The sequence below is a fragment of the Chionomys nivalis genome, chromosome 9 (genome assembly GCF_950005125.1).
Source record: "Chionomys nivalis chromosome 9, mChiNiv1.1, whole genome shotgun sequence".
NCBI classification, from domain to species: domain Eukaryota; kingdom Metazoa; phylum Chordata; class Mammalia; order Rodentia; family Cricetidae; genus Chionomys; species Chionomys nivalis.
This window is the reverse complement of record NC_080094.1, coordinates 61,584,802-61,606,364: the sequence shown is the minus strand read 5'-3', so window position 1 is coordinate 61,606,364 and position 21,563 is coordinate 61,584,802. Positions and strand designations below refer to the sequence as shown.

General features: G+C 39.6%; 1 protein-coding gene across 1 annotated transcript in view; it reads right to left on the bottom strand.

Moving 5' to 3' along the window:
* The window catches only part of Ryr3 (ryanodine receptor 3), a 526,065-nt gene that overhangs the window by 266,323 nt on the left and 238,179 nt on the right, over window positions 1-21,563 (bottom strand). The window contains exons 11-13 of the mRNA XM_057780394.1: window positions 13,044-13,217; window positions 9,839-9,960; window positions 1,274-1,442 (exon numbers count right to left, since the gene is read on the bottom strand). Of these exons, the coding sequence (XP_057636377.1) occupies window positions 1,274-1,442; window positions 9,839-9,960; window positions 13,044-13,217 (465 nt within the window). The remainder of the gene's footprint in view (window positions 1-1,273; window positions 1,443-9,838; window positions 9,961-13,043; window positions 13,218-21,563) is intronic.

Below are 21,563 nucleotides of genomic sequence, written 5' to 3'. Positions count from 1 at the left end.
TTCATGTTATGGTTTCTGATTTTGTGTTTTTATGGAATTTTGGTGTGTGTGAGTCTGTTTGTCTCTGCATCCATGTTTCTTGTAAGTTTTTTTTTTTTTTTAAAGCAGGGTGTATCTTTTTTCTCTTTATTTTGTCCTATTCTTTTTTTTATGTTTTTTTTTTTTTTTAGTGATTTTTTTGTTCTCTAATTAGAGTGAGAAAGAAAGGGTGTGGATTTAGGTGGGGGTGTGTGGGAAGCATCTGGGAGGAGTTTGGCGAGGGTTAACTATGATCAGAATATCTTGTATGAAAAAAATCTATCTTTAATAAAAAGAGAGATTCATTCATGCAAATGATGCAAATCAGACCACCACATTCACTTTTCTTACCCCTAGGTGGGGTTTAGAGAAAACAAACCTAAAGAGCATTTTCAACCCCCTTTCCAGCATTCTTACAGGATGATGGCACCCCACGAGAACATATGAATCTAGTTATTACTAATATAGAGAAAGGAGATGGTGAATGTCCTCTCAATAGTCTATGGTACACGCAGAAGGTCTCCAAGTCCTACTCTGCTAATATCTACAGACTGGACAGCGATTGTTGTAATCCCACATCAATAACTTGGGATGAATCTGCAGGCACAGAGTGCTGGGGAAGTTCACTGCAGCCTAACAGTACCAGATCATCATGCCCAAGTTCAGAGGAGGTCTTGACTTATCTAAGGTCACCTGCAGGCAGGAATGGGGCCAGAATAGGTTGAGTCTCTAGACACCACACTGCCATTTAATGTCTCCTTCAGTTCCTACCCCAGTGACTCAGATATTCACTGTCTAAAAGGCCATCATCCATATCCTTTAAACCTATTTCCCAGATACTTCTGTTGTGGTGGAATATAAGCACTTGCATTTTTTTCAAATTGGTTTCCTAGGTAATTCTGACATATCCCAAAATTTGCGGATCACAACCAACACATGCTATAACAAGCTTATTTATTGTTAGTGGATTCTGGATACAGCTACTCAATGAAGCATCAAATCCTAAACAGCCTGAATGGGTCAACCATCACTAATCTATCACTGGTGGTTGTCAGGGAATATCAACCCCCTAGTAAATTCTTTTCTTTCCAGCTTCTGGGAGTTTCTTTTTCTCTAGTCTGCTCATTAATATCTTTATTCCTACAAACAGAGATATATCAATAGGGATAGTTTAGCTCTGAATATAAATAGAATCAATTGATTAATTGATCAATCAATCAATCAATCAATCATTAGTCTCTCTTTCTTGACTTACCTCCTCCTTGAAAAGATTCTGTCTGTTTTTGAGAGAGCGGAGCTTATTCTGTTTGTCTTCATGCTGCATCTCCTCCTCTGGTGGCTGGAAGTAGGCAATCAAGTCGTGTAGGGTCTGCAGGACCTCTTCTATTGGCAAGGTGACAGGGGCAGCTGTGCGATTGTTTCCACTACAACAAACATGAGATGCCCCTGCTCAGGCACCAGGCAGCAGCAGGCCAGTGACTAAGGCTACTGGGTCCTTACTCCTTCTAGCTCCATACTGGGGATAGTGAACTACTTGCTGGGATAGTCATTGCACTTATTGGTACCCCAGGATGAAGTGTACCCAGCAACACAGCAGTGGGAAACAATATTTGTATCCATTTAAAGCAATATCATAAACAAGGAAACATGATTCTTTTTGGCAGATTTATCTTCAAGCAGCTTACTATTTATCCTGTTGCATTGCTATGCCCAGCACTCAGCACCAAACTGGTCTTCACTGAGTCTCTAATGATGATTTCTGTGTAATATAAAGAGGGAATGTCGACTGTGGTTATTAGGGTGTCAGTTTCTATCTTTGGCAGATGGTTCCCTTCCATTCACCCTTGTCTGTCTGTCACACTTTAAAGAAACACTTGAAAAAAAATAACAAAGATATTAACCTACAATGCTGTTCTTTCAATCTGTGATACCTTTGTAGAATAGATGAACCACAAGACTGGAAGAGGTGGGGGTCTCTCCATCTACACTGTTCTGTATTCTCTCTCTTCCCATGTACTTCCTATCTCCAAGTATTTGCATGTGTGCACACACCTGCTTTCTGTCTTCTAAGTGTTAATGTTGCCTTTGCTCTCTGTGTCCATTTCCCCCCTCTGGATCCTTCTCCCCCGGAATCCCTCCCTCTGCACACAGCTTCCTTGCCAGGCTTAGCTTCAGTGTCTCTACTCCTCTTGACTTCTGCTCCTTCTTAATGTTAAACTTAAAGGGCTGCTGTCAATATCTTTGCTCATCTGTCCTCCTACACAGTTCTCAGCAACTGTACAGAGGGTGAAGAAAAAACACAGTGGAATTTTAACTCTTTCTCCACAGTTCCCTCTCGCTCGGTTCCTTTGCTATGATCTGGATTTGCCTTCTTAGAAGGCTGCTGCATACTGTTGCTGTCTCGGATGAGATGGAAGACAAGAGTCTGTTTCCAAATTACTTTTCCTCTTTCATTTCCTAGCTGTTGCAAAGTTGTCACTTCTGAGGCATGGATTTGTCAACATTGTTCTTTCTTCTAAAAGATCCTGCGGTGACTGGGAGAAATAAGAACTCCACTGAGCGTGAAGAATCCAGAAGAGCTGGAGAAGGGAACTCAGTAAACCCATTGCATAAAGAAACTTGATGAAATTAAATAAATTCAGGATTCTGAAAACTGGCTGGGTATGTGTGGTGTGTGTGTGTGTGTGTGTGTGTATGTGTGTGTGTGTGTAATTGGGAAGTGATGTTTTGTTTGTTTGTTTGTTTGCTGATAAACAAACCTTGGCAAGAACAGTGGGAGTCTATTGTCTTTTAGGTTAGGCTTCCAAAAGGGCAGGGCAGACTAAGGGTAAGAACTGACCAAAGTCCACGCCATCCTTTTACATCTGGGTGAATGTGGGGCCCCAAGAAGATATAAGGTAAATTCCATGATTGAACTGTAAACTGCCTGAATTTCAAATGTATTTTACAGTCAAACATAGAACCATCAAAGTACATTAGACAAGAAATGCTAAAGGAAACCTCAGGAAGTTAATGACTCCAAACTGCAGGCATAGCCCACCCGAAGAAATAGGGAAAAGGTGAGAAGGCATAATGAAACAAATATTTAAATATGATGCTCTGTTTTGGTCTTCTAAATGATTCAACAAGTCATTCTGTAAAACAACCATCATAAAACTGTACTTCTATGCTTCTAACAGATGGAAACGTCACCATGGCAATGTTACCACAAGGAGGAGGGAGAGACAGAGCAACACTGAAATGCAGTTGCTTTACTTAAGTTAGCATGAATCTGAAATAGGTTATTCAAGTTAAATACACATTTATATTACTAAGGAAAAAATCTACTAAAAATGAAAAAAACTCACCAAACTAAATAGTATTCTAGAAATATGTATTCAACCCTAAAGAGGGTAATAAAAGATAGAACAAAAGAGAGAAACAAAAGCAGTAAATGACAATTATGAATAAACATCTACTTAATTAAACATTAAACATATCAATAAAAAGAACTTTTAGACTTGATTTGAAAAAAAAAATGCGATCTCCAGGAGACAAAGCTGAGGGTCAAAGTCACCCATGAGGTGACAGCATGAGGTTGAGGATGTTTAACTAGTACTGTACTTCGCATGCGTGATACTGAGGGACAAAGTCGAGTGGAAAGACATTTATAGAGAAGACATGATAATTTATTATTTCCAAAGAGTCAGCTTCTCAAGGCAGTGTGCATATTATAAAAATAAGCACAGGACAACAATGATCAGAACATATGAAAAAAATCACACAGCCTCGAGTTTGAAGACAAAATTCTGTAACAGTTTGAAATGTCAATACCTTATTCTCAGTCACTTAAAGTAATAAGTCTTACTAACAGAGCATCAGAACGCAGGGCAAAGAAAAAGTATTTGACAAAAATCTAAAATTCATTGAGACACAAACAAAACAAAACAAAACAAAAAAACCCATAGTGAATTCTAGAAACAGATGGCTTGGTAAAGGACATTTGCAAAGACCCTAAAAAAAGCACGGAGCTTAATAGAAAAAAAAAACCTTTGACATTTTCCTTCTAAGATTAAAAATAAGAATATCTGTCACAGTGTCACCATTACACACTGTACTGGATGTTCCAACCAATACAAGCACAGGTGGGGAAAAAAAAATAAAGGGCATTCCTGTCGCAAAGGAAAAAAAAATCTCTCTTCATTCATAGATGACCTGATCTTTTACTAAGAAAACTCTTAAAACTCTATATAAAAAACAAAGCTGTTAGAATTTTAAAAATAAACAATTTCAATGACATTTCTGGATACATAATTAATATTTTAATAATGATGTCTATAAAATAATCTGAACTAAACTTTAAAATACAAATTTCACCTACAATAGAATTGAAAAGACACAAACAGATAGGAATGAGTTGCACAACCGAACTCTAAGACTGTACATACACTGGCAACCTCAATTTCTTCCCGAAGGCAACTGGAGAGCATAGGAATGGAAAGGCCATCCATATTTGTGCGATTACTAAACATCCTTACAGTAAACAAGGCTTCCAAAGCTAGTCTACAGATAAAATGCAGTTCCTAGAAATGTCCCAGCAGGGTTCTGAAAGATTTATTTTTTACAGAAATTTACAAAATCACACTAAACTTTACACAAGAAAGCAGAATGAATCACAAAATTGAAGGACCTATGCTACATGATTTCAACAAGTGTGAATTAACCCAGACTGTGTTTTAAAATACTGATGGGCATGTGGTTCAAAGAGACCAATAATAAACTCTTACATTTGTGGACTTTTCTCTGCGTGTGTGTGTGGGGGGGGTGGTATACACGTGACTGCATGTGAGAGTGACTGGCAGGCAGAGGCCAACCTTTGGTATTACACTCAGGAACTGTCCGCCTCTCAGTTAAGATAGGGTCTCTCACTGAGGCTTGCTTATTAGGCGAGTCTGCCTGGTCACCAAGCCTGGGGGATCTGACCACCTCTACCTCCCCAGTGCTGGTACTACACACCCCCTGTGGCTAGGCTCAGGTGACTTTTGACAAAGCTGCCAAGGCAAATTATAAGGAGCAATCCATTATCTTTTACCGCTTACTGTGTAGCCAAAGCTGGCCTTAAACTCATGGTCTTCCTGGTTCCGCCTCTGGAATGTTGGGATTACAGCGTGCACCACTAGGACTACGTTTTTCCTCTTTTTTTTTTCTTTCTTGTGCAGTGCGTGTGTATGTTCACGTGTGTGTGTGTGTGTGCATTTGTGTGTGAGTGCGTATGAGTCCACTTGAGTAGAAATGTGTGAGGTCAAGAAGCTGACATTGGGATTTTTTTTTTCTCAATCACTCTCCACCCCATTTTCTGAGACAGAGTCTTTCTCAGAATTTTAGGCTAGACTGGCCAGTTAGTGAGACGTCTCTGCACCCTATACCACAGTTCTAGGGTTACAGATGTTCACTGCTACTCCCAGATTTCACGTGGCCACTGGAGATGTGAACGTAGGTCCTTATGCTTGTACAGCAAGCACCTTACTCATTGAGCCATCTTCCAGCCACTAAGAAGAAAATGAGAAGGGCTGAAAATATGGCTCAGTGGTTAAGAACACTGACTGCTCTTCCAGAGTACCCAGGTTTGATTCTCAGCACCCAGACAGCAGATCACAACTATCTGTAACTCCAGTTCCAGAAGATTCAGTATCCCCTTTTGGCATCCACAGGTTCCAGACATATACCTGGTGCACAGATATATGTGCAGGCAAAACACTTAGGCACAGAAAATAGATTAAAATTTAAAAAAAATTAAAAAGAAAATGAGAAGGAAAACCACAGATTAGGATATAAAAGTTGCGAATCATAAATTTGGTAAATGACTTGTACTAGCAGCTTCACTGAACTTAGAAATCTCAATTAGAAGACAAATGACTCAAGGTTTAAGAGGCAAACACATTTGATTACACTGCACCAAAGAAGAGGTATGAATGTCCACAAAACACATGAACATATGTTTTCATATCAGTATTCATTTGGGAAATGTGAATCCACACCATTCCACATTCCACTTCATCTACATAATGGCTACAATTAAAACATCAGATAACAACAAATATAGGCAAGGATACAGGGAAAATGGAGCTTCATTCATTTATGAGGGGACTATAAATGATATATGCCCCCTTGGGAAACAGTTCTTTTCAGTTTCTTAAAAGTTGAACATGTCCCACGTGGCTATGTATGCCTGAAATTTCAGTATTGTGGAGGCTGAATTAGGAGGATCAGGAAATCAAGGCCATTCTGGGCAGTACATAAAGTAAAGATGCTGCCTCGAGGTAAATAAACAGGTCTGGGATTATAGCTCAGATGGTAGAGCCCTTGCCTGGCATGTGCAAGGCCCCGAGTTCAAGTTCAATGCCAGCATAGCAACCAAGAGAGAAAGAGAGAGAGAGTGAGACACAGAGAGACAGAGAGAGACAGAGAGACAGAGAGACAGAGAGACAGAGACAGAGAGACAGAGAGAACAACAACAAAACAGTAGATGCACTTAAATTTTAGTTGATGGATGAATGGTTCAACAAAATTTGGTAGATGTATTCAATACAATGCTTATCTTTGAAAAGGAATAAAATTCTGAAAAATGCTTAAAAAATTAAAATCATTTTGCTATGTGAAAGAAAGTATGCACAGAAGGACTAATATGCAATGTCATAAGTACTTAGAAAAGTAAACCACATCGACATGGAAAGGAGAATGGGGATGACCATTGAATTGGCGCAAGGATTACAGTGTGCTATGATGGCTAGTGGGGATGGCTACATAACAGAAGAAATTCACTCAAAGCCACCGAGACGAACACCTAGAAGTGGCTAAAGGTGGGGACGGGGGCAATGACTCTGAGTAAGGACTTGCTCTTCAAGAAAAAGGACTTGAATTTGGATTTCCAGGACCTATGCAAAACTAGTCATCATTATGAGTGCTGGCACACACTGGGTGGGGGAAGCAGAGACAAGTCAGTCTAGCCAATCAGTAAGTTCCATGTTCAGTGAGGAAGTCTACCTCCAAAAGTAAGGAGTGGGGCAACAGAAGAAGACACTTGACATTGGCTTCTGGACTTCACACGAGAATAAACAGTAGTGTCTATGACACACCATACCCCTCCACACACAGTTCTACATGTCTAAAATCTTCTACATTAATATCTCTGGAAGCATTATTTATAAAACTATTAAAAGGAAATAATTCATGGTTCTACTGATGAATATAAAATGTATGTCCATTTCTCTATAGGTAAGTCTATGCACACACCCATACACTAAATACATACATACATATGTAAGAATGCAGATACTGTTCACCAATTTAAAAGAACCATATGAATGAACTTCAAAAATACAATGCTGAGTGAAAAGGGAAGATTCAAAAAGATAATGTATTTTATTTAATCAATTTAATGTTTTAAGCTGAGATGAAACAGGGCTGTGAGTAGCAACTGCACCAAACTTCAGTGGGCATAAGAGGCTGTAGGGAAAACAAAGAGAGACTGTAGGGAAATGGAAATACTCTAAAATTTAACTGTGGTGATTACTGCATAGCTCTGTACATATATTAAATCTCATTGAATTATTTATTTATGAGAATGAATTTTATGATATATACACTGCCTCAATAAGCTGTTTAAAAATAATTTTCCAATTGTCAGGCTTGTAACCCTCATTAACTAAGTAATAACAGTTGTATTGAAATATGAATTCACATCTCACATAAGCATACATTTAAAGGATAGAATTCAGTGGCTTAATGATGTTTAGCATTTTCATAGTTGTGCAAATAGTAAACCGTTTCAGAACTCTGTCATTAGCTCTCTTCCCCACCCCCAATCAGTCATCTTCTAGCTCCCATTAACCATTCATCTCCTTCCTAGGTCTACAGATGTGCCCATTCAGTTCGTGTAAAGAGACCACACAGTGGGTGGCTTTTCTTACTTAACATGCTTTTGATCATACCCAGGTAAACAAAAGGCAAAAGCAATGTACTATGCACTGGTAGTTCCTTATTCTATTTTATAGATATGGCACATTTTATTTATCTGTTTGTAAACTGGTAAACATTTGGGTTATTTCTGCATTGAAGCTACCATAAATAACAATCCTATGAGTATTTACAGACATTTTTCGTTCACATGTTTTCATTTTTCTTGTGCATACACCTAGGAGTTGAATTGATGGGTCCTCTAGCAACTTTTATATCTACGCTACAAAGGCACTTCTAGACTGTCAATCCACAGTGGCTACTACAGTTTACATCACCATCAGCAGTGAAGAAGATTCCAGTTTCATCCTACATTTCTTATTTAACATGTCTTATCTTAGTGGGTATCGACAGGCATTTTCTTGTGATCTGTGTTGTCATTTTCCTGATAGTTAATGATTCTAGCTGAACATCTTTTAATGTGTCCTTGGTCTTTTGCATATCTTTTAAAGACATTTCTATTTAGGTCCTCTGACAATTTTAATCAGTTGTTTAACTTTCTCTATCACTGAAAGTTCCTGTTCTTTTTCCTAGATACAAAGGCCTTATCAGACATACGATTTATGAACATTTTCTTCTTTTATGTGAATTGTCTCTGTTTACTTTACTGTATCCTTTGCCCTGAAATCATTCACAAATTTCAACCAAGTCCAATTTACTTATTTTTCCTTTATTGCTTTTGCCTTGGTATCATATTTAAAGAAACCGTGTTCTAACCCGATGTTGTGAAAGTTTTATGCCTATGTCTTTAAAATGTTTTATAGTTTTAGTTCTCATATTAAGATATTTGATTTATTCAGAGTTAAGTTTTGCATGTGAGGTTATAGCTGTCGACATCAAAAAAAGTTTAACAGCAAACATGGGGAGACCTGGAGGATAGATGAGAAAGCCATCTACGGCAAGGGTGATGGATTGGATGCTAGTCAGGACCACATGAATAATGTGTTTGCATGCAATTTTCTCTCTGATTAAATTCTAACCAATGGAGTGGATGCAAAATGAATTTATATAAAGAGATCTAGATCTTATCACTTATAAAAATGAAATACCATTTACTCCCCTACTCTTCCCTTTTGCAGGGTATACTTTAGGTACATTGACATTAATACGCTATTTTTGACCATGTAGATGAAGAAATTCGCTGAAATGATTCTCATCTGTGACTGAATCTTAGAATCATAAGAGAGTTTTCAATGAAGTACTGACATTTGGCTTTTGTTGTATCATTGAGACAGCAGCTCATTATACAGCCTAGACTAGCCTGGAATTCAAAATCCTCCCACCATAGCCATTAGTATAAGGATTACAGAATGGGCCCTGTTAACTTTGGATCTCACCTCCAGACTTTCAAGGAAGCTGGAGTGAGACGCAGCCTAGAAATCATTGTATTAAATGCTGCCTCAATGAATCTAACACTTAGCCAAGGTTAAGAGGTCTAGTCCAGGAAATCTCTTGAACTTTGAACACACAGGCAGGCATCACCTAGGCCAGTGGTTCTCAACCTTCCTAATGCTGTGACCCTTTAATACAGTTCCTCATGTTGTGGCAACCTCCAACCATAAAATTATTTAATTATTACTTCATAACTCCTTTTTTGCTACTGTTATGAACTGTAACATACTTTTGTGATATGCTGCACATCTGGTATGTGATGCCCAAAGGGGTCGTGATCCAGAGGTTGAGAATCACTGGTAAGCAAACATAACTTGATAGCTCTAAGTCCTTGGATGCCCTGTTCAGTTGATCTGAGATCAGAGTTAACAATGTATAACAGGTTTCCTGGTATCAAAAGGATTTGGAAGAGAAAGGAAGTGGGACAAAGTACCTGACAAACTGGCTGAATAAGGCTGTTGTGTTCCTGATGATGCGAGCAGCCTGGGACTCCTCCTGCTGGCACCTCTGCAGTGTTAATCCATCATCCATGTGGCCTTCCTGATGGAGTATGACCTACCCACGGAGCACGGGAACAAGTCCAGGTTACACATCACTCCACAGCTGGGCCACCCACATTTTCGGTGGTGTTTTCTTATTATTCCTTTCCCTCGCCAAGCTCCCCTGAGTCCATTTTGAAAACGGGACATTAACAAAGTTATTTTGCCCACATGCCCTATTACTGACATGTGAATTATTCCCACAACCTGGTGATTTGATGAGAATGAAATTTTATGTGCCACCATGGTATGAGCTACAATAAATTTCCTGTGCCTGGATGGTCAATTTGAAGGGAGAAAACATACTTTTGTAAGGGATTTTTTTTTCTCTCTTTAAAATGAACACAGAGGCTCACCCTTGGAGAAGGGAAAGCTGCTTGGTTTATACCATTCTCCTTCATATGTAAATTGGGCAGGAACAATTCAGAGCAGGACTCCCTCCTGGGATCAGGGTTGGATTTCTCTACTGAAGGTCAGCTATAGCAGTTGGTAAACCAGCAGATGGCCAGGGAAAGTTGAGTCAGTTAGAAGTGTGTTTCTTATAGAGCTGATTCAGAGCATGGGCTCACATATCAAGTGCCATCCCCTCCTCCCCCACTTGAGTCCTGTTTCACTACTTGCCAGCTGAGTGACTTCATGTAATTTGCTCAAGGGTTTTGCTTCCAGATCACCATTTGTGTGTTTATCTTGTAGGGCTGTTTGGGGGATTAGGTGATTTACATATAAATCAAAATGACTCTTGGAAAGTAAAAGATGCTCAAAGGATGTTTACTATATGGGCACTAATTACTGATCTTTGTCCAGTTATCAGAAGCTAACTACTGATCACCAAGGACATCGTGCAAAGCTAAAAGCTTTTGGAATTCACTAACTTGTCCTTTTACCCTGATTCAAGTACCTGCAGGTGGTTAAGTGAGAGGATTTGACCCTGGCTTGAGGTAAGGTCAAATCCTGTCCTAAATTCCTGAGCATGGAAACACCTTGAGGATATATATGAGGGGCCACGTAGGGTCCTAGAGTTCAGTCTATTTTAGTTTACAATCAAAGCTTATTTTCCTTTTCTTGTGAAAATCTCTTGTATTTTTCTTCTTTTGGTCAGGCTATAATTGTATAAGAAGTAGTATACAGGCTTGGAGACATTTGTGTTTTCCTTAAAAAGAAACTTTTCATCCCATGTGTGGAGCGAAGATTAAACATTACACAGGTCGCCTAGTCATTGGCTTCCCCAGCTGTTAGACAGTATTCCTTTTCCAGACTTCCTGGTGTGTGGCTAACAATGTGCAATACACTCCTATTAGGTGTAATTTGTGTTGCTCCTGGTTTTCTAGCCCCCAAAGACCAATATTCTTAGGGTTCTGTTTGTTCAGATAACATGCAAACTGGACAGCCAAACCAGAAAGTAATGAGGACTGAGAACACTAGTTATAATGTGGCTATTTAAATGCCTAATTGATCTCTACGGCCAGGTCTTTAGGTCATAATTCTCAGGGAGGTACTCACAATGCATAGGAACTACTCCTTTTAACATGAGTTACTGTTTGTCAATTTCTGATCGTCAATTACTGATTGTCCTTCCTGGGTTTTATTCCTTTCACACAGATCTGGACATTTTAGAGGAACACTTGACTTGTTCTTATGAAACACGGCATTGAAACAGCCATTGTCAATGGCTGAAAGTTATAATTCTATATAGAAGAGGTCTCTCACAAATTTGTATACATGTTTTAGTGGTCTACGGGCAGGAAAGGACACACTGAATCAACATCTTTTCATGTGGACCAAGTCCCTTTCCATCTAGAGGTTCAGCCTCAAACTCACAAATTCCACTCCAGCATTATCATGGCTTGTAGTAAGTGCAGAACACCAAACAGCTTGTTCAGATATTCTACAGAGGATTGCGATATGCTGCCAGAGAATGGGGTTGGGCAGATGTTCTCAGTTTTCTCTAATTCTCAGAGTGTAGCTCTCTGTCTTAGAGTGGCCTCATTGGAACTCTTTGAAAGTCGACTGTACTTCCCAGGGCCATGCCAATGTGTGAGACAGTTACTGCCAACTTCTGTCTCCTTAGGACTACAATCCTGTCTGTCGCTGCTTTGTGCTTGTCCATCACAGCTGTGAACTCCTGTTTCTTGTCTTGCTCACACAGCCCACACAGGAAACTGCATGTAGAATTTCAGACTATGGCCACAGCTGCCTCTACTTGGGAATTTTGGTCCTATAAATCCCAGAGATACTGACTGACCTGTGTCTATATTCTATTTCTCCACCACAGTAGAGCCAACCTAAGACCTCCCTCCCTAGTCTACGGATCTGCAATTGTGGGGAGGCAATAAGACAAAGATCAAAGCGGCTGTTCTTTCATGTCCACATACTCTGCACCAGCAAGCAGGGCTCGCATTCAAGGGATCTTGGTTGGTGAAACCTTCCTATTACCATATAGTATGATTCCAATATCCTATAATAAATACCATTTGGAGACATTATCATTATTGCTTTAGGCCAGTATGGTAGGACTATAGTCTATAGGGCTTCCTGTAACCTTATTCTGGGTTTTCTTCACTATCTAAATGTGCATTTTGAAAGGATTTTCCAAGAAAAACAAACCTTTGGCATCAGTTCTCTGGTTCCTATAAAAAAGAATTACTATTATGGCAACTCTCTGAACATCAGTGTCTGCAGCCTCATTGTTATGCAAACTGTATTTTCTCCACAGACATTCTAGTCATTCTCTGTCTTATGAAAATAGTATAATAACTCTATTATCCACTTAAATGAAGGAAGCAATGATGCAGATAATCTCAAAATAGTGGAACTACTAAGAGTCATTAAGACCGGGTTTCAGAGTGAATCCAACAAGCTCCAGCTCTTCTACACAGAGTTGTCATGTATAGTACACTCTAAAAAAAATGAGAATGGGGTTACAGTGACCAAATTAGCTTAATTTATTGGAGAAATTAGGCATAATCTGTCACAGAACTACTCTTTAGAGCAGCAATGGGTAAAACATAATCATGCCCACCTGGTCCTCAGAATCACATCGACAGTCTAACGGTACCCACTCAATGTGAAACAACCCGGGACAAGACTCAGACACTTCACCTTTCTCTTCAGAGGTCCGAGGCGGGAAGTTTTGGCATCTTGTGCTTTGTAGGTGACCCAAAGGCCACTGGCTACATGCTGGACAAAGCAGATAGAATCACCATACTTGATTTCTGGCACTCCCATGCCTTCCATATCTCTCTTGTGACTGGAATCCGACTTCTCCTTGATTTCCTATTCCACACACAAAAAGAGAAAGAAACAAACAAACAAAGCCATGCCTGATTACACAGCAACTCAATATAGAAAACAAAAATTTGTGCAGAATCTGTAAGACAAAAAGCTTTCATCAGAATAATCATGATGACTCCAAGTCAGGAGTTTAGAAAGACTGGCTTCCTTTATCTGCTGTTAATTGTAAAACCGGTGCACTGAAGCTTTTGGCCACTTTAAAGGTATTTAAAACCATGGAAAAGGAAGCAGTTGGTAGGTTTCTTATTCTCTGATTTTATATTCATCTTTATTATATTTTTACCTCCCTCATCCTAACACAGATATGTTAATGACTTTTAAGCGGTCAGTTAACTCATTTTCAGTGATTAATATCTTCCATAATTAAAATGCTTATCTTCCACAAATACTATAATTCAGGAGCTTAAAAATACCATCTGTGAATATCATAGTCATAACATCCAGGACACAGAAACAGTCTACTGTCTATAAACTGATGAACGGATAATGAAAATGTGATATATTTACACAGCAGGGTACTATTCAGCTGTTAAGAAAAATAAAATTATGAAACTAATAGGTAAATGGATGGAGCTAGAAGCAATTATTACAAGTGAGGAAACCCAATCCCAGAAAGGCAAATGTCACATGATTTTTCTCATTTGTGGATGCTAGTTTTGAATCTTCAGATACGTATATTTCATTTTGAATATCTACAGAGGTCAAAATATTAGTGAGGAAAATAATAGAGAAGAGGTTAAACTGGAGTGGGGGACACAAGGGGGTAGAGAATACGGGGAGGAATAAATACGAATAAAGCCATATGGAACCTACTACTATGGAAGCATGTTCACACACATACAGAGAGAGAGGGAGAGAGAGAGAGAGAGAGAGAGAGAGAGAGAGAGAGAGAGAGAGAGAGAGAGAGAGAGAGAGAGAGGAAATACAGAGAGAGAATACAGAGAGAGAAGAGAGAGGAGAGAGAGAGAAAATACATGTTAACGTGGAATTATTCTATAATTGAGGTGATGATGTCCCTACTAGACACCAGAGGCTAACAAATAAAAAGCCCAGGAATTAGTTACCTCTTTTAGAGTTGTTGGTCAGTGAGTTTCCACAGACCTCCCCCCCATAACTGGGAAGTATGGGGGGGGGGTGTTGGATACTATTAGAACACATTGTATGTAATTTTAAAAGAACTAATGAAAAGGTAAAAATAAATAAAGAGGAAGTTTTTTTTTTTTTTTTAACATGTAGAAGCACTACTGTGTTTTAAGGTAAATTTGTTATTTGTATATTAGTCTCTCTCTTAGGGCTATGCTGAAATTGGGATCTTAAATATTCCCAGTAGCCTTATGTTAGAGGCCATTGTCAGCCTGGGGCACTATTGGGAGGTGGTATAATGTTAAGACAAAGAGCCTGGTGGGATGGACTTAGGGCTCTATTGAAGATAGTTTTGCTTCTGGTTGGTGTGGGGTAAATGCCTTCTTCATCATTCATATCGCGCCGTAATAATACTCTGGTCTCGCCGGGCGGTGGTGGCGCACGCCTTTAATCCCAGCACTCGGGAGGCAGAGGCAGGTGGATCTCTGTGAGTTCGAGACCAGCCTGGTCTACAAGAGCTAGCTCCAGGACAGGCTCCAAAACCACAGAGAAACCCTGTCTCGAAAAATAAATAAATAAATAAACAAACAAATAAATAAATAAATAAAATAATACTCTGGTCTCACCACAGAGCTCAAAGTAGTGGAGCCAGCAGCTTATGGGCTGGAAATTCTGAAATTCGGAGCCAAACTCACCCATCCTCCTTTCAGCCTTCTCTAGTGTGTTTTAAAGTGAAGGGAAGCTGACAAGTGACCACCTCCGTTATGGTCACAGCCAGTTTCATTCCCCAGTGTCCACTATTTCCCCCTGTCCTCTAGTATGGAAACAGAACTTCTATGCTAAGTAAGCCCCCCTCCCCCCCCGCGACAGCCTGATGTGTCTGCCGCATGTAATAGATCCCGATGCATAGCAGCTTTGTTTCTTTCCTCATCGATAGGGCCTCTCTGGCTGTGTTCTAACATTCTATGTCCATTTCTCTTCTCTACCTTGCATTAAATTGCTCAGCTGTAAAAGTCATTATCTACGTAGCACTTTGAATATTCTGCAGAATGACAAATGCGGCATGCTATTCCCTTTGATTGCAACAACACCCCTCCTCTTCTTAATGCTGGGCATCGTGTGGACTGAGCCCTTATCACGCTCAGCACCAACTTTAAGTTCTTTACAGGTTCAGGTACTAACTCTTCACAGCAAAGCCTCGGATGGGGCTACAGATATTGTCCTAGTTCTACAGATGAGAAAAATGAAAGAAATAATTTGCTTAAAGTCACTCAAGGAGTAAATGCCAAATGCAGCCAAGAAGTCAGGCAGGATCTGGGAGAAGTTGGGGGAGGCAAGCCATTAATTAGACTATATTATATGAAAAGATATTTTACAATAAAAATATAAAAAATAAAAAGAAATCTACCTCTATTTAAATAAAGATAAAAATTAACAACAAGGGGATGAAGTTAGGAGAGAGATGTGACTGGGGTTGGGTCATGAATGGAGTGGGAGATGGGGAGAGAGGAGGAGATGATCAGTATATATTGTATACGTTTGAAAATGTCAAAGAAAAAACAAAATCATGTCTAGCGTCTGTGTTTTCTCCATTACTCTAAATGGGACTCATCTTTCAGTTTTCCCTTTAGATGTCACACAGTTGGTAAAGAGAGTTAGTACCTCTAGCTGCATCTCCCCAGCATTGCCTTGATCATCTATTAAACACTTAGCATCCTGGAACAGATCTATGAAAGGAATCAGGGCAGTGCATTGTGGATCCTTAACAGAGGACTCAGCACCTATATTACTTAGGGAACCTATTGTGAGGTGGCATGTATTACTGAGTGATTTTTTTTCCTTCCATGTGTATTTATTTTCTACTTCAGTTCTTATTTCTTTCCCTCAGACTTTCATAAAATGAAAATCAGCTGCTTTATGAACACATAAAATATCAATTTGAGTAGTATTAATATTTCATAAGAAGCTTTTTGTTTTAAATATGGACTGAGACACTAGCTAGAATATTAAAAATACCTTATTTCTCAAAATGAACATATTAAAAAGAATGGATTTCTGATTTTGTAACATACATGGGTAGGAAAAACGGATTTGATATATCAGGACTTTCCCTATAGGCGATTGGTCAAGAATGCATTTATTCTATGAAACAATGGATAGCTGATTTTCATCACAGAAATATGAATAGTCCTATAGATGTTCTAGACAGTAACAGGGCTTACAAGATGTCAAAACTTTTATCTGCTGCCTACTCTCTAGCTATAGTCAACACACTAAAATAGAAACAACACAAAAGACAGCTGTTATGTGGTAATTATACTGATTTCTAATTGCTTCTGGTAAAAATAATGCATATTCTCAACTAGCAATTTATTTTGTCATTTTTTGTTTATTTAAATATGGATTTTCCAAAATAAAATAAATAGGAGGCTCCTTTCCCTTCAGTCTCTGAAACAAACGAGCCACCATTCTCTACAGTGTGTCTGTGCCTTCGCCCTTACATAAGAGCATCATCTTCCAAAAGGTCTGCAGTGGTCACTGCGGTGGATGCTTCTCATTTAGAAGAATAAAAACAATAAGACTCAGATATCAATGTCAACAAACACAAACCTCAGCTCAACCCAGCAATTCACAATGTTGAGAAATCACCAAGGAAACAAAAGAAGTTGGTGTCAGGGAAGCTTGACTGTGGTCATGCGACTGTACTGGTGTCAGGGAAGCTTGACTGTGCTCACGTGACTGAAGCTCATCTATCACATGACCATGGCCTCAGATGCAGTCATCCCATTGCCAGAAATGGGGTTTTACTGAAGAACAGGCTTAAACTAATTGCCTCCTTTTAGTTCTTAGAACTCGGGAGTTCTTATGTTTTAATCATGTGCTTTAATCAAACTGGTTTATGAGTGACAACCTTTTCATTTCAGTGTTGGGGATAGAACGCACATCTTCCCACATCCTTGGTAGGTTCTTCACAGAGTTCTACTCACAGCTCTCGGGGAACATCTTGATGCAATAAATTCTTCTTTTCTTTGGGATTTTATTGGCATTATTACTTGAATTACCTGATCACTTCTGCAGTTCTACAATGGTAGTGTTTGTATGCTAACCTTTTCTTCATATTTTGATACGTTGACATCTTTGAATCTTATCTGAGTATGGAGAGAACTGGAGTTCTTAAAGGGATCCAAGGCATTTTCTTGGTTGATAGTTAATGTGGGAGGGCCCACTATAGTCCTGGTTGTTGGTCCTGACGAGATAACGAAAAGGATGCCAGCAAGAAGCATTGCTCCACACCCTCTGCTTCAGCTATTGCTTCCAGGTTCTTTCCTTGAGTTCCTGCCCTGACGTCCCTAGATGATGGACTTGTAGGGTGAAATAAACTCTTTCCTCCACAAATTGTTTTTGGTCATGGTGCTTTATGAAAGTAGTAGAAACTCTAAAACATCTTTGTTCGTCTCCTACCGGGTACTTTCTTTCTTTCTTTTTTTTTTTTTTTTGGTTTTTCGAGACAGGGTTTCTCTGTGGCTTTGGAGCCTGTCCTGGAACTAGCTCTGTAGACCAGGCTGGTCTCGAACTCACAGAGATCCGCCTGCCTCTGCCTCCCGAGTGCTGGGATTAAAGGCGTGCGCCACCATCGCTCAGCTTACTGGGTACTTTCTGACCTGGCTATGTGTGGTCAGGCATATCCTCCAGTCTTCAGAACTAACAAAACATAGGTTCAAAGACAATCACTTTCTAGTCCACTGCTTTATCGCTCCTGGGTAGCGAGAAGAGTCTACATTTGAATACATGTGAGTCACCTTTGTTGGCACAGACACTTCCTCTCTGGGAAACAAAGGCTTTATCAAAGAGAACAAGAAATTTTTTTTGCATTCCATATAGTGCTGTTCTTGAAATAGATTGCAAACAGTTTGTTTTAGTGTTCTGCATATATTCGATTTGCATATCAGTATATTGATGTCATCTTTGCCTGTCAATGATGATTCTGAGAAGGAATAGATTACTTGTCCTGATTCTTGCTGAAAGGCAATAGGTAGCACTTTCTCCGTTGACAGCTATAGAGGAGATGCCTATGAGTACATCCCAACTGACACATTAGCATATGGCTTAGATGAGCAAGTTGCTATTCTCCAGAAATAATACCTTCTCAGTGCCTATTACGAGCCAGCTGCTTTGCTAAGTTCTCAGCAACACCAACACATAAAGTACTGTGTCTACAGGTGACCAGAGTAATACATAAATCTCTACAAACATTTTTTCTAACCCTGCCAAAGGTCACACTGCTTTTTATCAACTTGCTTTATTGAGGATAAACTGAGACCTATATTGATTCAACAACTTTCTCTAGGCCACACAGCTAGAAAAAAAAGAACAGAATTTAAGCCAGATCTGATTCCCAAAACCCATTTTAACAGACTTCTTTAAATGGCTTTTCCATTAGTATAGATAAGTAATCAATTGCATCAATGCCTTAGCTATTTAAAGGCCAATATAATATAAAGTAATAGTTGAAATACATACTTTTTTGTTGTTTTTTCTTTTGTTTTGGTTATTGTTGTTGTTTTTCAAGACAGGGTTTCTCTGTAGCTTTGGAGCCTGTCCTGGAACTAGCTCTTGTAGACCAGGCTGGCCTTGAACTCACAGAGATCCACCTGCCTCTGCCTCCCTAGAACTGGGATTAGAGGCGTGTGCCACCACCGCCCGGCTCTATATACTTCTAATTTATAAGAAAAGCAGATTTGTATTTATACAAACTTGAGAAGTTACACACATAACTCAATTACAAACAGGTGATATGGTATGCATTCAAAGGACAATTGCACTTTGTGCTGGTCTGTCTCTCCTTCTATAAAGCCACCAGTATCCACAGTATTCATCCTGGTAACACTATCCAATCACAACAAAACCCAAACACCTCATCACTACACAGTCTAGGGAAGCTTTTCCCACACTCTTTTATTTTTAAAAAAGTTATTTTTTAGATATGAATGTTTTGTTTGTACTTATCTAAAAGCCCCATGTATGCATAGTACTAGCAGAGGCTGGAAGAGGGTGTCAGATCCCCTGGAACTGGAGTTAAAGATCGACATGAACCACCCTGAGGGTGCTGGGAAAAGAACCTGACTCCTGTAGGAACAAGGGTTCTTCACTGTTGAGCTATCTGTCCAAGTTTCTACCCCATAACACCTCACTATAAGGATATAGTTCTAATAAAATAAACCCCTAGGGGCCTCACTCAAGCCATAGCAATACGGATACAGAAGGGCATGGGATCCTGGTAAATAAAAAAATTAGACAAGGAGAGTGATGAAGTCTCGAGAGGAAGTTGGGAAAATCTAAGGACTAAAGAGACCTATAGGTTCATACTTTTCAGAATCACAATATTAACAGACTTTCTGCAGAAAAAGATGCCTTTAGACAAATGATGTGTCTTCTAGAAGCCAAACAGAAGCATTCAAGATTATAAGTCTCACATTAAAAGTCAAGCATCATCATTATCTGCAAAAGTAATCAATTCAGTTCTGTTTAACGCAGCATTCCTAGCATCGTCTGGCATCTGTTTTTGGGGAAAGCTAATGCAGCTAATGCAAGGCCATGAAGGCACCAGGCTGCATCTTAGAATAGCCATCCTAGTATCAGGGAGAAAGGTAGACAGACAGGGAGTCTGAGGAGGGAAGCGGGTGCTGTAAGGTATGGCAATAATCTGCAAGAAGATGTCTGAAAAGTTTCTAATTCAAACGTATTAGAGTAAACGAGTAATCATTTAACATAATAAGACGACATGTGTCCATGGAAGTTACAAAATACCTTTACAACATATACTGTAAGTATTTAAAATATTTCAGAGAAAGAGAAGAGATGATGAAACATATTAACAGATGCGGAAGGGAGTCTTTGCAGAAGGTCAAGATGAGTCCACTTCTGTCTACCTGTCTCTGCAGAAACCATGAGGAATCAACTCTGGGTTCACTATACCAATATGGTACCCTCATGAACTAGAACTAGCGGTCTTAATATTGCCTTAAAAAATTTATAGCCTGGCCGGGCGGTGGTGGCGCACGCCTTTAATCCCAGCACTTGGGAGGCAGAGGCAGGCGGATCTCTGTGAGTTCGAGACCAGCCTGGTCTACAAGAGCTAGTTCCAGGACAGGCTCCAAAACCACAGAGAAACCCTGTCTCGAAAAAAAAAAAAAAACATTTATAGCCTGTAGAATGCTGCATTGAGCCTGGGGAGTCTTGGGGCTGGTGGCAAGCCTCTGCTATGTGCGATGACAAGGACGTCCTTCTGTTCAGAGCACGTTAGTGAGCAGGCCCATCCGCCTCCACAGGCAAAGCACATTTCCCAAGAGAAGTCCACATTTTCTCTTTTATCTTTCTATCACCACCCCCAGGTCGGCAACCCAACTTTCACTTCTTGGTTTAAAAAATACACCTTCATGGGTCACCTTCCTGGTCTCCTTTAGTCCTCAAAATAATCCTTCAAAAATATACATCTTGATCCCTAGTTTTATAAAAAGAAATATTGAGGTTGAACAGAAAATGGGTGAATCTCAATTTCTCCCACTTCACAGTACATGGTTTTCCTAAACTGCCTTTATTTGGTTCACTTTGAACAACAAAGGCTTGGGAAAACACACTCATTAGAGAAGTCTAAATCCTTTGTAGTTGTGATGTAAACGAAACCGCAGTGGGTGGTGGTATCTCCGGATCTTCAGATCATATGTTTATATTTCTCCTCTGACTTTCCCTTCTTTTGCTCTACCACATATGTCCGACCTTCTGATATGGTGACAGAACCCTGTCATCTACAAAAGCCACCCTTGAGAACTGTGCGGTTGAGTTACAGAACAAGAAGAAGACCCAAACCGTTATGATGTCTTAAATAAGTTCACTTGTTTGTGTTGAGCCCTGTTCATAGCTATTCACTGCCATATGAGTTGTGGGTCGGGAAAAACCTGTACCCGCTTCCTGCCCATTTGGTGACTTTCAGGAGGGAACAATCACTAGTAAGACACAACTTCGGCACCATTATGTCCAAAGACGGACGTACTAGGAGCCCAGTTGCCCCCTTGTTTGGGGGGTGCTTCAGACAGCTGACATTAAAAAGCCCATGAGAAACAGGTTGAACAAGAACACAGTATTTAATACATAACAGGTATTTGATAAATTCTTTCCAAATTGAATGAAATGTTCTTTGTTTTGAGGAAAAATTCCCTCTCATCTGAAACAGTGACAGCTCTACAC